The sequence below is a fragment of the Barbatula barbatula genome, assembly GCF_947034865.1.
Source record: "Barbatula barbatula genome assembly, chromosome: 12".
NCBI lineage: Eukaryota > Metazoa > Chordata > Actinopteri > Cypriniformes > Nemacheilidae > Barbatula > Barbatula barbatula.
In genome coordinates, this window is record NC_136775.1 from 11349225 (window position 1) to 11362504 (window position 13280).

General features: G+C 38.4%; 3 protein-coding genes across 6 annotated transcripts in view; 2 read left to right on the top strand and 1 right to left on the bottom strand.

Annotated features, from left to right (window-relative positions):
• On the top strand, positions 1 to 3739 carry pon2 (paraoxonase 2). The gene is made up of 9 exons (XM_079470016.1): positions 1 to 371; positions 538 to 608; positions 862 to 917; positions 1788 to 1953; positions 2175 to 2301; positions 2377 to 2577; positions 2693 to 2774; positions 2895 to 3023; positions 3169 to 3739. The coding sequence occupies exons 1-9, from the start codon at positions 289 to 291 to the stop codon at positions 3328 to 3330; spliced, it is 1077 nt and encodes a 358-aa protein (XP_079326142.1). The 5' UTR covers positions 1 to 288; the 3' UTR covers positions 3331 to 3739.
• LOC306901861 (engulfment and cell motility protein 1) overlaps positions 3351 to 13280 on the bottom strand; it is a 10756-nt gene continuing 826 nt past the window's right edge. Inside the window, exons 1-7 of one of the 2 annotated variants that reach the window (XM_079470018.1) lie at positions 8597 to 8671; positions 8286 to 8407; positions 8071 to 8183; positions 6306 to 6413; positions 5459 to 5541; positions 4318 to 4395; positions 3351 to 4132 (exon numbers count right to left, since the gene is read on the bottom strand). In XM_079470018.1, the coding sequence (XP_079326144.1) occupies positions 3920 to 4132; positions 4318 to 4395; positions 5459 to 5541; positions 6306 to 6413; positions 8071 to 8183; positions 8286 to 8320 (630 nt within the window). In that variant the 5' untranslated portion in view covers positions 8321 to 8407; positions 8597 to 8671 and the 3' untranslated portion in view covers positions 3351 to 3919. Of the gene's footprint in view, positions 4133 to 4317; positions 4396 to 5458; positions 5542 to 6305; positions 6414 to 8070; positions 8184 to 8285; positions 8408 to 8596; positions 8672 to 13280 lie in introns of those variants that run through there. The other variant, XM_079470017.1, reaches the window with a different exon arrangement.
• fxyd6l (FXYD domain containing ion transport regulator 6 like) overlaps positions 5193 to 13280 on the top strand; it is a 24114-nt gene continuing 16026 nt past the window's right edge. The window contains exons 1-3 of one of the 3 annotated variants that reach the window (XM_079470025.1): positions 5193 to 5365; positions 7439 to 7506; positions 11199 to 11240. The gene's annotated coding sequence lies outside the window, so the exon portion shown is untranslated. Of the gene's footprint in view, positions 5366 to 7315; positions 7507 to 11198; positions 11241 to 13280 lie in introns of those variants that run through there. The other 2 variants (XM_079470024.1, XM_079470021.1) reach the window with 2 other exon arrangements.

Here is a 13280-nt window from a genome sequence, read left to right on the forward strand (position 1 = left end):
GAAACCATTGCTAACAGTGCCGACTGATGGTCAACATACAGTACTACAATTCTTGGGGGTGGCGCACCTGTTATGTAAAACTAATGTTTATAATGTAACTTTAAAATCAACAGGATAAATTTGATAGTTAAATGAGTCTAAACATATCGCTGGAAAGATATTCAGACAATTTCAGTAGCATTGTTTGTCACTGCGACAACCGTTAAAACAACTCTTAACTTGTTGTCCATGCGCACTAGTTTTCGTGCGGACTAGAGGCTGTAAACCCACAGCTGGTCACAGTACAATATGGGGAAGTTTAGACTATGCATAATCTCGTTTTTTGTTATAGTTATTGCAGTTTTGATCGGAGAAAGACTTGTAACATTGAGGTTGGTATGTTGATCAACTTGCAGTTTTATCTATGCAATGTACAACGCGGGCTAACGAATATCCTTCAATAAATCTTTTATTTCAGTCGTTTCAGTTACATTTTCAACATAATTGTCGTAATAAGGCGAAAAGTTGCGATATGTATGTCTCGTTTGTTCTCCACAGGCATGTGACACTTTACTCTAGAGAACTAACTCGGAGATACCTTCCTAACTGCCACCTGATAGAGGGCATAGGTAAGATAAACACGCTGGCTGTTTTTCTGGCCTACTTGTTAATTTTGCCTACTTGTTAATGTTTTAGTTTTTAAATAGGCTATAGGCCTAAACTCACTTTGTAAAAGAAACACGTGCAGTTTGCATTTTGCACCGATAACAGCGTTTACTGTGTCGAGGACTGACGTAACATATGCATGTTGTTCTATTTCTGACAATCCATATAAAGACATTGAAATGCTGACTACTGTGTTGTTTGTTCTTGTTTTTACAGAGTTTGGGGCTGAAGATATCACCATTCTCAAAGATGGATTAGCCTTTCTGAGTACTGTATGTCATAAAATCACGATATTGTTATAAAGTGAACAAGATTATTGTGATGTGGGCCTTCAAGTTATAACCTCATTTCACTGTTATAAACCGAACAAGCATATTGTGATGTGGGCCTACAAGTTATAACCTCATTTCACTGTTATAAACCGAACAAGCATATTGTGATCTGGGCCTACAAGTTATAGCCTCATTTCACAATGAAATAAACACTGTTAGAAGACAAAGGGCCCTATCGTACACCCGGCGCAAGGCAAGCGGTTTTGCTAGTTTCAACCAGACGCAGATCTTATTTCCCCGTCCTGCGCTGCGTTGTTTAAATAGAGAATGTATTTGTGCGCCCATGGGCGTCTTGGTCTAAAAAAAGAGGTGTGCTCAGGCGCATTGTTGGCCCGTTTCTAAAATAGACTGCGTCATAGACCCAACTCATCTAAAATCAAATTTTAGTCATTTAAAGGACAACACCGCTGTTTTTACATGTGTCACTATGTTCTTTCCTCAACTTAGACCAGTTGATACATGTCTGTCCCGTCTCTAATCGCTCTAGCGCGTGGCACCATTCATTCCTTAGGATCCAAACAGGGATGAATTTAGAATCACACCTGAAAACTCCCCCGTTCCCTCTCCCTTCCGTCAATACAACCAACGTTACTTTTCAGGAGTGATTACTGAGCCGAGATCGAAAGTGCTCTTCCGCCATACATTATATTTATAATCTTTTATCCGGTTAGAAAATCGCCACGTTTTATTTTGTGTCGCCATACTTACACGTGTAACTACTCGTGTAAGTGCCTTTAAATAGGCTAAAAGAGGCTAAAAAAGCATAATGCTTGTCCTTCAATGTCTGTATCTGTATATGCTCGAACATAGGGCTTGAAGTATCCAGGATTGCCATCCTATTCTGATGAGCCTGGGAAAATCTATACTCTTGATGTGTTGGATTCTGTGCGGAACATTCAAGAATTGAGCATCAAGGGAGAATTTGACAAAGACTCTTTTAATCCACATGGCCTCAGTGTGTACAAAGATGACAAAGGTTTGTTTTTTATAAAGAATTTTTGTTTTGTAATAAAATTGCATAATGTGCATATACATAAGCACATAAAATAATTCTGGAATATAAAATGTTAACACTACATGTTTTAAAAACAGTAATTTTGGCAAATATATGATATTTGCTGGCAAACCCTGTAAAATTAGAATAAATGTATGAGAATTCGAACCTAAACATTTTCTAATAATTTTCTCTCTCTCTAGATGGTGCCATATATGTATTTGTTGTTAATCATCCTGAAGGCAAAAGTCAGGTGGAGATTTTCAGATTTGTGGAAGAAGAAAACTCTCTTCACTACATTAAAACCATTAAACATGATCTCCTAAAGAAGTATGTGCTTCAACAAACCACCATATGTCATAATGAGAGATACATTTTTAAGTCTATATATGTGCATTTTGTTAGTGTGAATGACATTGTAGCGGTGGGTCCTGAGAGCTTTTATGCCACCAACGATCATTACTTCACTAATGGCATTCTCAAGATTCTGGAGCCTGTTTTGTCTTTGGCCTGGTGTGATGTCATCTACTACAGTCCTGACACAGTGCAGTCTGTAGCAGGGGGCTTCTCTTCTGCCAACGGCATAAATATTTCCCCTGACAAAAGGCAAGTTTTAGAAAGTCAAGGCTTGCATTTTTAAATTAAACAATGTATATAAATGACAAACCTTATATACAAAAATAATGCCTTGTTCATGTTGTATAATTTGTCCTCGTTTCAGGCATCTATATGTGTCAGATATTCTGAACCATAGAATTGTTGTCTTGGAAATAAAGAAAAACACCATATTGTCTCGTTTGAAGGTAAACACAAAACTACAGGAAATGTTTATACCTCATTTGTGCAATGAGACTGAAATGTTGTCAGAAATAAGATAATTTAACCAGTATTTGTTTTAACACAGTTTGATATTTCTTATGCAGGAGGTTGATGTGGGGTCACTATGTGACAACATTGAGGTGGACCATGAAACTGGTGATCTCTGGTTGGGCTGCCACCCAAATGGTCTCAAAATTCTTCTTTTTGATCCGAATGATCCACCTGGCTCTGAGGTGTGTATGTGCTGGACAAAATAGCTAAAGGCTAATATATTTTAAACTTGTAAATGTAAAAAACTGTGTAAATAATTTGTCACGGTGTTTTTTTCTCAATAATTTAAAATACCCCTTTCCTTGAAAATCTAAAATATGTCCATAGGTCATCAGGATTCAGGACATCCTCTCCAAAAAGTCTCAGGTGAATAAGGTATATGCAGATGATGGCAGTGTGATCATGAGTTCTTCTGTGGCCACCCGGTACGGAAAAAAGCTACTTATTGGAACAGTTTATCAGAAGGCTCTGATCTGTGACCTCGAGTAGGATATGTAATTGACTCTGGGATGAATAAATAAAGCTTGAATGAATAAAACAATTCAAAATTCCAATACAAGAAAGGCTATTTTATGTCAAATGCATTTCTTTACTTGACATGTTTCCTGAAACTATTAACCTCTTATAAATACCATGCTAACTACTGCATTTGCATGGCTCAGTAGGTCAGAATGTTTTATTAAATGACTAGCACATGCCCTTTCTAACAGCTCTGCAAGTAATTTTATTGATTGTGTCTTGAGTGTGTGTTCGTGGATGAATGCAGCTTAAGAGAAAATAAGATCATGAAAGAAGTCGGTCCTCAGCGTTTGATGTAGATATGTACTTTACTTTCACAACATTTTGTTAATGATACCATGCCGAGTGTTCATTAAAACTTAAAGACTGAAACATTGTACACCAGTGGTTTTTTGTTTGTTTGCTGAATTGAGTGACTGTTTAAAGGAAATAGAAAACTAACCATTACGTTTAAGTCACAATCTAGAAGAACGTTTAAGACCTGAACATGGTTCTATCTGTAAATAAGGAAAAGAGCAACGTTTTGCAGCTGATTATCAGCATCAGTAAGGACTTATTCTCAAGTGTGTTGTTGGGTAAAGTCGTAAACAAAGTTGTAAGTGCTGGGCTCTTTGGGAACAGTAGGAGGAACCTCGGGAATCTGAATGTTCTCAAGGTCCAAGAGGCGAAGTTTTAACTCCATAGTAACCAGAGTGTCCATATCTGATTTTGTTAGTTCACTTGTCATCTCTTTTCCCTGGAGAGCATTCAAACCGTCAATCCACATGCAGTACTAGTGAAAAACATAGAAAGAAAATAACAATTATTAAGATGAATAAACAAATGTAAAACATCAAAGTGTAAGGGTGATAAAATGATGAAATTATTATTCATGACTTTAATCATAAGATACTGTAAGCGTGATAAAGCGACGTTGGTATATTACAGTACAAAGGTCTTGTATATGTTTTAGCTCACCTCATGTTTATCAGGAGCAATAAAATTCAGATATTCATCAGAGTTATGTAGAATGGAAAACCCCAGCTCCAGCAGCTCCTGAAATGCAGAAGATAATGATCTTCAAGCTCCACCAGACTCTACACCCAGCCTCATTTCCTCTCCCATGATTCCCATTTGAACTTCTCTACAGGTGCCTGTGCACACCAGATGTCTTCTGTAAACACTGCACCTGCCTCCCCAAATCATATGGGAAGCGATGATTTTCATTTCTTGAGCCATTTTTCTACCCCATAGGTACCAATGGGACATTAGTTACTCAATGTGAGTTGTTCCAAATGTTTATACATTTCTTTGTTCTGATCAACACAGAGAAAGATATTTGGAAGAATGCTCGTAACCAAAAAGTTCTTGGCCACCATTGACTATACCATAGATGAAATATTGATTTATACATTTATTTGTTCTGTTTAACACAAAAGGAAATATTTTGAAGAATGTAGGAAAACGAACAGTTCTGGGGCACCATTGTAATTTTCCTGCTGTGATAGTCAATGCGGTCTAAGGACTTTTACAAGCATTCTTCCAAATCTCTTTGTCTATGTTCATCAGAACAAAGAAATGCAAACAGATTTTTAACTAATGCAAATTATGTAAAAATGATGAGTAAAAGAGGACAGAATTTTCATTTCATTTTTCCTTCAAGTATGAGTCGCATTGGCATCCACAGCACAGTTTGTACGAAATTATGTAAAAGATTATACAGATTATCTGGTACAACACAAATCTAAAACAATAAAGTAACTAGATATTTAGAATGCGATTCATGCTGTTCATAATTCGTAATGAAAAAGAGATCTCTAAAAGTTAAATGTGCATCTATACATGTACATTATGAAGAAATGACCACTTCTAAACACCAGAGGGTGCCGTTTAAACTGTAAATTGTGGCTCGCGTCGCAGTTAGTTTAATTGCCGATTGTCTTAACGTGCTTGCTCTGTTTTGACTTGTGTTTTACCGAAACGGATCGTCTTGAAGTCTGTAATTTGGTACAACCAGATTCTCCAAGTAAGTTTAGACTGTTCTGATTTGGATTCGTTACTCCATTCCTGCCCTTTAGTTAGTTTCAAACTTTCTCGTTACAGCTTTCTTTGTGCTTACCTTATTCTGCTTAAGCGCTCCTTTTTCCCTCATATGTGGGCAATCCTTTCCTGTTACCACTGCTTTTATATCTGCTACCAAGACTGAATGAAAAGACGAGAGTTAAAGCGAAACTCTGGTTTACTGTAAATAACAAATTGACACATTAAGAGCCAGTTTGTCGGTCAGTATTTATTATATTTAATCACAGTCATGTTAAAAACTTTGTGGCCCTGGTTAAGTGAACATGCCCTCTGTCTGACAGCAACAACACTAAACGTTATGTGGCCTTATCTTAACTTCCGGTAACGTTAGACCTCTGCAAAGAAATCAATAACCGTGGAGTAGGCTAGTGTTAAATACATTTTGTACAATTAATATACAATAAATTATAAATTAATTAAATATAAAATAATTGTTATAACAAAAACAAAGCGGAAGTTAACTTCAGAGCAGCGCGCGAGTCCGATGACTATAGAGCTTCGATGTCTCGCTGCGTTGAATGCACTGCCATCATGGGAGGGTGGCTGCTAGTGCGTTCAATGCAGTTTTGTTTTTCTTGTTTGATAAGAAATAGTGGTATCTATTGATCTTGCTGTGTTAAAAACTGAAATAACACGCAGACTGGTTCAGGAAATGCACATGCTTCTTTCACTTTCGATTTCTCCATATATCAAACAAAACAAGTAACGGTACATATCAGAACAATGATAGCAGTGGAGTATTAACCTTCCAAGATGGCGGCGCTACTGCAACATGCAACAGGGCGTGACCTCAGCGGCACATTTTCTTTATAAAGACCTTATTTACTAACGAGAAAAAGAGGGCATCTGTCATGTAAAATAGACAGGTTGCTGAGATCACCTACCTTTCTCTTGAAGAGAGTCGTGTGGTATTTGTCCTTGGGAGAGCTCCTCTATATCTCCATAGTGTAACACTTTGTGGTTTGGTGAAAGACGACAATACCAGAACTTGTCTAAAGTAGGCGAGAAGAAAGTATTGCTTTCAGTAGGCATATGCATTTTACTTCGCACCAAGGAAATTTACCCTTGGTCTAGTAAAAGTGTTGATTAGGTATGTCTGCAGACATGTGTTAATAAAAAAGCGGTACAATAATCGTTTACCTCGATTATTTTGTTTTTGTAATTGATGAAGGCTAAAATTGACCATTACGATTCATTTTAAATGAATTGCACAGCCCTATAATCAATATAAAAATATGAGTTTAGATAAAAAAATAAGAAAACCTTAACCAAATATGTCGATCTTGTCCTGCAATTTGAATGTATCATTAATAATATAATTAATCTAATTTACTAGCTGTTTTAAAAAAATAAAACACAGGTCAAATGACTATTTCTAAAGTTATTCCACAGTGTACCTACATGAAAATACTTGAGGAAAATAGATAGACTAGACGGATCCTTAATCAGTAAATTTGATAAAAAATATGTAAGATTGCATATTAATATTAATGCTAAATGCAAGACAGGTGTTGAAGAGGTTCTGTTCAGGTTTAACAGCTTTAAACAAACGTCCAACTAAATATGTTGTGAGACTATGCTTTATATACGTGTAATTCTCTTCAAGCACATATCGGTAAAGAAGACTGTCCATATTTACAGTCCGTCGAAAAAGCAAACGGTATGATTGTTTGTATGATTTTTTTAGATGTGAGGATACATGTTAATATATCTACATTGTTTGTGCAAACAAAGCTGTTGCTTTTATGGATATTTTATGTCATTCCACAGCGCTAGACTTCATCCATCAGTTTTAGACAAGAAACTAATGTGATTTAGTTGACCAATGACATCAGCTAAGGGGTGGGGCTTGTGCTTATGAAGGCTCTTAAAGAGGAGTCGATTTAATGGGATCGATTCTCAGCCCTAGCAGCAAGTCCATTTACAGCACCATGTTAAACAGTCCCATGTGCACGCAGAAACTTTAAGTTTAGGATATTCTTATTTGTCGAAATGAAACGTTGATTAATATTGACAGATTAATATAAAGACAACGCAGGGAGGCCAGCGGAGGAGCGCCGCAGTCAGAGGGGCCATCGTCCTCAGGTAGGAAAAGAGGAGCATCCATCAGCACTCTAATCAGTTTGATGACATTCAACCATCTGTACAAATAAACAAGGTACGAAGTGGTGTTGTGGAACAGCAGACTGCGCACGTAATGATGTGGCAGCCTAGAAAAATGCGATTAGGTAGCTTTTTTAAAGTGACAGAGAAATCGCTGCAGGTTATCTGCAGAGGGCTAGGTTGAGGCGGCCTGGCCGGAGCTGGTGAGCTGGATTGGAATGTAGGAAGCTCCTGGGCCTCAAAGGAGTCATTATTGGCATGGATCTCTATTTCCGACATGTTGGGAGACATTCAAAAGAATTGAGATAAGGTGGCTTGACTACTTATAGGGCTGATAGGATGGGTGCTGTTTAATTGTTAATTCGATTGTTAATTGAAAGCCAGCTGAGTTAATTATCTGTATGTTCTCCTCCCAAACCTTAATATGTTAATAAAACACCGTGTTCTGTCGTGTAACCAAATGCAGAACAAGGAAGTCTGTCACGTACAGTCGTTAGGTTTCTGTGTAAATAAGTTGTGGTGTTGGGTGACTAACTGACCACTGACCTTGTCTGCGGCGAGCACTGATCTTTCTGAAGCTGGTTCCCTCACACAAGCGGTTTAACCTCTGCTGTTTTATCAGCTCCGTCACCTCTGGCTGGAGCTTCTCTCGTAGTTCACTAAACATGCGTACAAATAATCAGAAAATTTGGTCATCTCAAGTCTATCAGGACAAAAAATTACTAATAGTGAAAGTGTACATCTTTAGATGGTGTACTTACAGCATTGGATGTGACTTGGGGTCATCTTGGCTCATCTTCTTCAGTATGGAAATGTGAGGTCTGTCCACTGTGTTATGCAATGTGACACTTTGGATGGTGTGCTGCTTCTGCCTTTTTCCCACCTGCAGAAATACAGACTTATTCATTCTAGCAATAACTAGGATGCTCTTGGCTTGGATGGTGATGTGAGCATCCTCTGCTCGAAGACCTTGAGGCTTTAAAACAGCAGCAGTCAGTATAGTTTGGTGTTTGAGAGTGATTGCTATTATAATTTATTTAGTCTATGTGTCTTTTATGTGGCCATGTAGTACTTATCTTTGTGCCTGCCTTAATGGAGTCCTCCTTTATCTTGGATATTGCATGTCTTTGTATGGACATTAGGTAACAGAGGGCACGGTCAGGCATGGCACAGTGATGTAGGTTGGCAGAGGGAGCTGTTTTATGGGATTAAGGCATTGTCAATCTAATCCCCAACAGTGCTGTGACAGTCAGAGCCTGGGTAAAAACATGCTGACACAGTGCACAAAGAGAGTGGGCCGGGTAATGTCTGTTTAGAGAACATTGGTTATGGTTGGATTTGTGGTTATCTCGTTTTGTATTGGATTAATTATTTTATTCTGTATAAGATTGAAAATGTTTTGCTAGTTGTTTGCACAGCAGTTGGCAAAAAGTCGCTTTAGGAATGTTTTTGGATGGCACTCTGGAAATGCATTTAGTGACTCATTCAAGTCTCTAAGAACATAAAATTCCAATTGCAAGTTAATTTTTCTATAGCAGAATTATGTTTGGTCCAATATAATTAGTTGGACTGTGAACTTGTGTTTGTGTGACAGGAGGTAAATATCCTTTTAAAGACAATGTTGGCCAGTTTTTCACCTGGAATTAGGCGCAAGCAGGCTGGAGCCGTCCGGGGCTGAGCCCTGGCAAATAGGCTGACCGTCTCGATCTGCTCCCTGCATGTGTGTCTTCTGGTGTTTTGGAGCGGCACTCCATCGTGCCCCAGTATAAATCTGCTGTGCCCCAGTATAAATCTAAAATTTAAGTAGCTATTTAACTTTTTAGTTTTCAGTGTATACACTTACATTGATAATCATGGAAAAAACGGAACTATATGCAACGTAGTAACCCAAGTCTCAATCGTACATTAACCGCATGCGTGCGTGCAGAAATCATTGTGTGTTCCATTCTGAATTGATCATCCCAATGCCCTACTCTGTTGAAAGAGTAAAGCTCTTGATAAGATTTAAAGGAAAATAATGCAATTGTCAGTTTAAAATACACTTGGCAAAAGGAACACCGCATGTCTGCGCTCGCTTGTTTCTTTCCTGCTGCGCCCAGTCACGCAATGCTTCTTTGCGCCCCTTGTCCGTGGGCACTGTTGTAATAATGTTTCAAATCAACTAGTTGTGAAGAAAGGCTCGACAAATTCAAGCATTTAAAGCATAAACATAAAGCATAAGCATAAAGTTAATGGTTCTTGATCATTGTTAAAAGTACTGGAAATACACAGGTCATTCTTACAATTCTGTGGACATTAATAAATTAAGATATTTAATATTGACACAAGGAAAGGGCCAGGGCTCCAGAAAGATTGCTGTTCAACTGCAAAGTGGTCTGCTTATTAAAACATGCATGTTTGGGCATAAATTATTTATTGTTATGTTGTCAAGAATAAGCATATCCAAAATAGGCATCTGAACCTAATGTAATTATAAGACGAAATCACACTGCACAGACAAATGCCAACAAACACCAATAGACAAATTGGCATTTGGATTTAGAATTAGATGAAAAACAACTGTCTGCTCTGACAGACACCGACAAACTCTATTGACATAACAGAACATGGTGAAACAGGTGATTTTAAATACTGTCATTTTGTGTCAGTATCGCACACTGTCTGAGAGCTAGTGCGCATGCTTCAGATGTGTCTACCGGCTAGAGTAAGGCCTGATTCACATTTCGTGTCTTTGCCATAGGGTGGGGGATGGCTAGTGGGGATAGTCGTGACGCACTCTTTTTGTCAGGCGCGTCTGCGCAGCATCGAGATAAAAAAACTCAACTTTTCAGAAAGCCGCGAGTCATGGGCAGGTCATGTGACAAGAACTAACCAGCCAATATAGACGAGCTCAATGAAGTTGAAGAGACAGATGATCACAGCATAACTAAATCTAGTAGCAGACTTACTTTGGCATTTTCAGTGCATATAATCCATATATCCTTTGTTTATACATCCCCATCTCAATGGCTATCGTGGCCCATTGTTGCTTAGCAAGGACAGATGCCAGGAGACCGCAAAGTCCAGGTGCTTTGTCGTGCCGATATCTGCTCAAATGACAACAACGTTCCCTCCTCAAAAAGATCAAAAATTTTGCTTAATCCTTTTTCAACCCATTCTAATGCGTTTCTAATGTCTTTTGTCCTGTCGCGCCGGGTGCGTCCGTTGTATATAGTAAATAGTAAATATCTTATCAAAGTGGACCATTCTCTTTTTAAAATTAATGTACCCTTATAATCATCAGTTAAAATCTCTCAAAAGTCTCAAATAACATAATTTAGACAGCTTGGGCAGAGCATCCTTTAACTCCTTCCCTTCAACTGTCAGTCTGCTGCTAGATTCATTTCAAAATGCAACAGCTGTTTTTATACATCCATCAATTTGCACTAAAAAAACACAAGCCGCGCCCACTAATTACCTCCTTTGAAATTCCTTTTCATTTGGAGATACGTCAGAATATGGAAGGAAAAGTGATCATGGGGACTTTAAAGTACTTTTTTTATGAACTATAAATTTGTCTAAAATGTTAATCTTTTGTGTGATGTTTTTTGGATGTGTTTTTTAATAACTCACGGAGACACGGTTTCATGCGACTTGTTGTTCTACTGAACTCTTGTTTATTCGCCCTCTTGCAGGTTCCAACCTAACAGATCCTAGACTGAGAGCACCATCCTCAGGTAAGGAATAATAACACAATTAACATACATCACATTTTGCTTGTACATCACATCCCAGCATGGGTCATAACATGTTTTGCGTTCCGTGGATCTCTGGTTTAAGTGATTAGCGGTGTTGATAGATCGAGTAATTATACAAAATATAGGTTGAAATAAACAATTCAAAAATAATTTCTTCATTCACGCTTTTTCACATCAGATACTCAAACATGTTCTCAAAGAAAGACATCGTAAGGGGCATTTCACATTTCGCTTTTGTGAGTGCAATTCGTTATTCTTTATGTAGACACACGGAAGGAGCGATGGACATCGGCGCTGCATCGAGATGGAAATCTTGGAAAATACTTTTTTCAGAGTGACACGTCCGGTCATTTATTCATCGGCGCGGCTAACCTTTTCCATGCGGTTTTAGACACGAAATGTGAATTGCCCATAACTGTACATTCACTCCACCAGCGACAAAAGTATGTCAGTGTCCGTTCCGAATTTCGATTTAAGTTAAGTGTGCAAAGCCAGTTCTGCAAGCGCTATGTAGAATAACAATAATGTTCAATGGCCATTTGAAAGGAACCTTGGTTTTACTGCAAATGTGAAAACTGACTCCAACCAACAGACACAGACAGGGGTATCACACTGATCCATCAAACACCGACAGACAGCCGTGTCTCCTAGTTTGTTGGCATTTGTCTTTGTGGTGTGAATCAACTGTAAAATAGTCATTGTCTTTGTTCGAAAATGAGTGTAATTAAATCAATACTTTGCAAACAAGTCAGGATTCCCCTTTTTTACTTTCTAGTAATGTTTAAACAACTGTGTTTATAGCGATTTACCTTACACTTTCATAACAAGAACGGTCTTATCACTTGAATTAAAATTAATAAAATGTATTATTTATTTTATATACACTGCTTACATTTTGCTGTTCACACAGTCAGTTAACCCGGTAAGGGTGATTGTGAACAATTTTTAATTGTTTTGGTGCAAATGTAAGTAACAACAGGTATACTGAAGAGGCAACAGCAAGGGTGATCTGGAGAGGACCATCCTAAGAGGGTCTGACAGACCTCCATGTGCTATGAGGTATCGCGATGACATCCTCAGATCTATTGTCAGATCTTTTGCTGGTGCAGTGCAGAGCCCTCCTGGTGCATGAAAATGCCTGACCAATTTCTGGATGATGAAGGCATTGATGCCAATGACTGGCCCTCATGTTTCCCGGACCTAAATCTAGTTGAGAACCTCTGGGATCTCATGTATCCGAAGCCATTAAGTAACTCCAGACTGTCCAGGACCTCCCTTATGCTCTGATCCAGGTCTGGGCAGGACACCATCTGCCATATCACTAGGAGTATTTCCAGACATTGTTGGCAGTTCATACTGTCACGTGGGGCGATTCACATTACTGACTAACATTATGAGTTGCTTTGATGAAATTCAGTTGAATCAGTCAGTATTTTTTACAGTGATTCCTGCCCTGAATGTGTTTATTTGGCTTCCATTGACCATTGTCACATTATTTTGTGTCACGGAACAGGTAGTGAAGAACCCAAGCGCAGGCAGCAATACGGGGTAAAAGAGTTTAATACTAAATAAAACTGCAAATTACAAATAATACACCCACAATGGGGGGAAAACTGAACGGAGGCACAATAGAAAAACAGAAAGTAAAGACTTCAAACTACAAGGGAACATGAACACGAGCCAAGGTACAGGTACACGCAAGGAAACATTTACAGAGCGGGAAACATATACAACCAACGAGCAACAAGACAATAGACAAATGGGTATATATATAGGGAAACTAACAAAGGAGATAACGATGGGCAGGTATGGGTAATAAGACACAGGAGGAAAGCTATACTAGAAACGAGAGGGGCTGGGCCAAATGACGAGACAGGAGAGAACGCATATTATGTTCTGATTGACAATAATATGTTTCTCTCCACATAAAACACGTGGGTCTGTCATGACTCTGCCCCTAGACCAGAAAATCAAGACAAGAGAAGGCAGAATCATGACAATTTTGTTCTCACAACAATA

Coding starts and splice junctions, on each gene's coding strand:
- pon2 (XM_079470016.1), top strand. CDS start 289: ATGGGGAAGTTTAGACTATGCATAATCTCGTTTTTTGTTATAGTTATT. Junction 918..1,787: donor GATTAGCCTTTCTGAGTACT/GTATGTCATAAA, acceptor GCTCGAACATAG/GGCTTGAAGTATCCAGGATT. Junction 1,954..2,174: donor TGTGTACAAAGATGACAAAG/GTTTGTTTTTTA, acceptor CTCTCTCTCTAG/ATGGTGCCATATATGTATTT.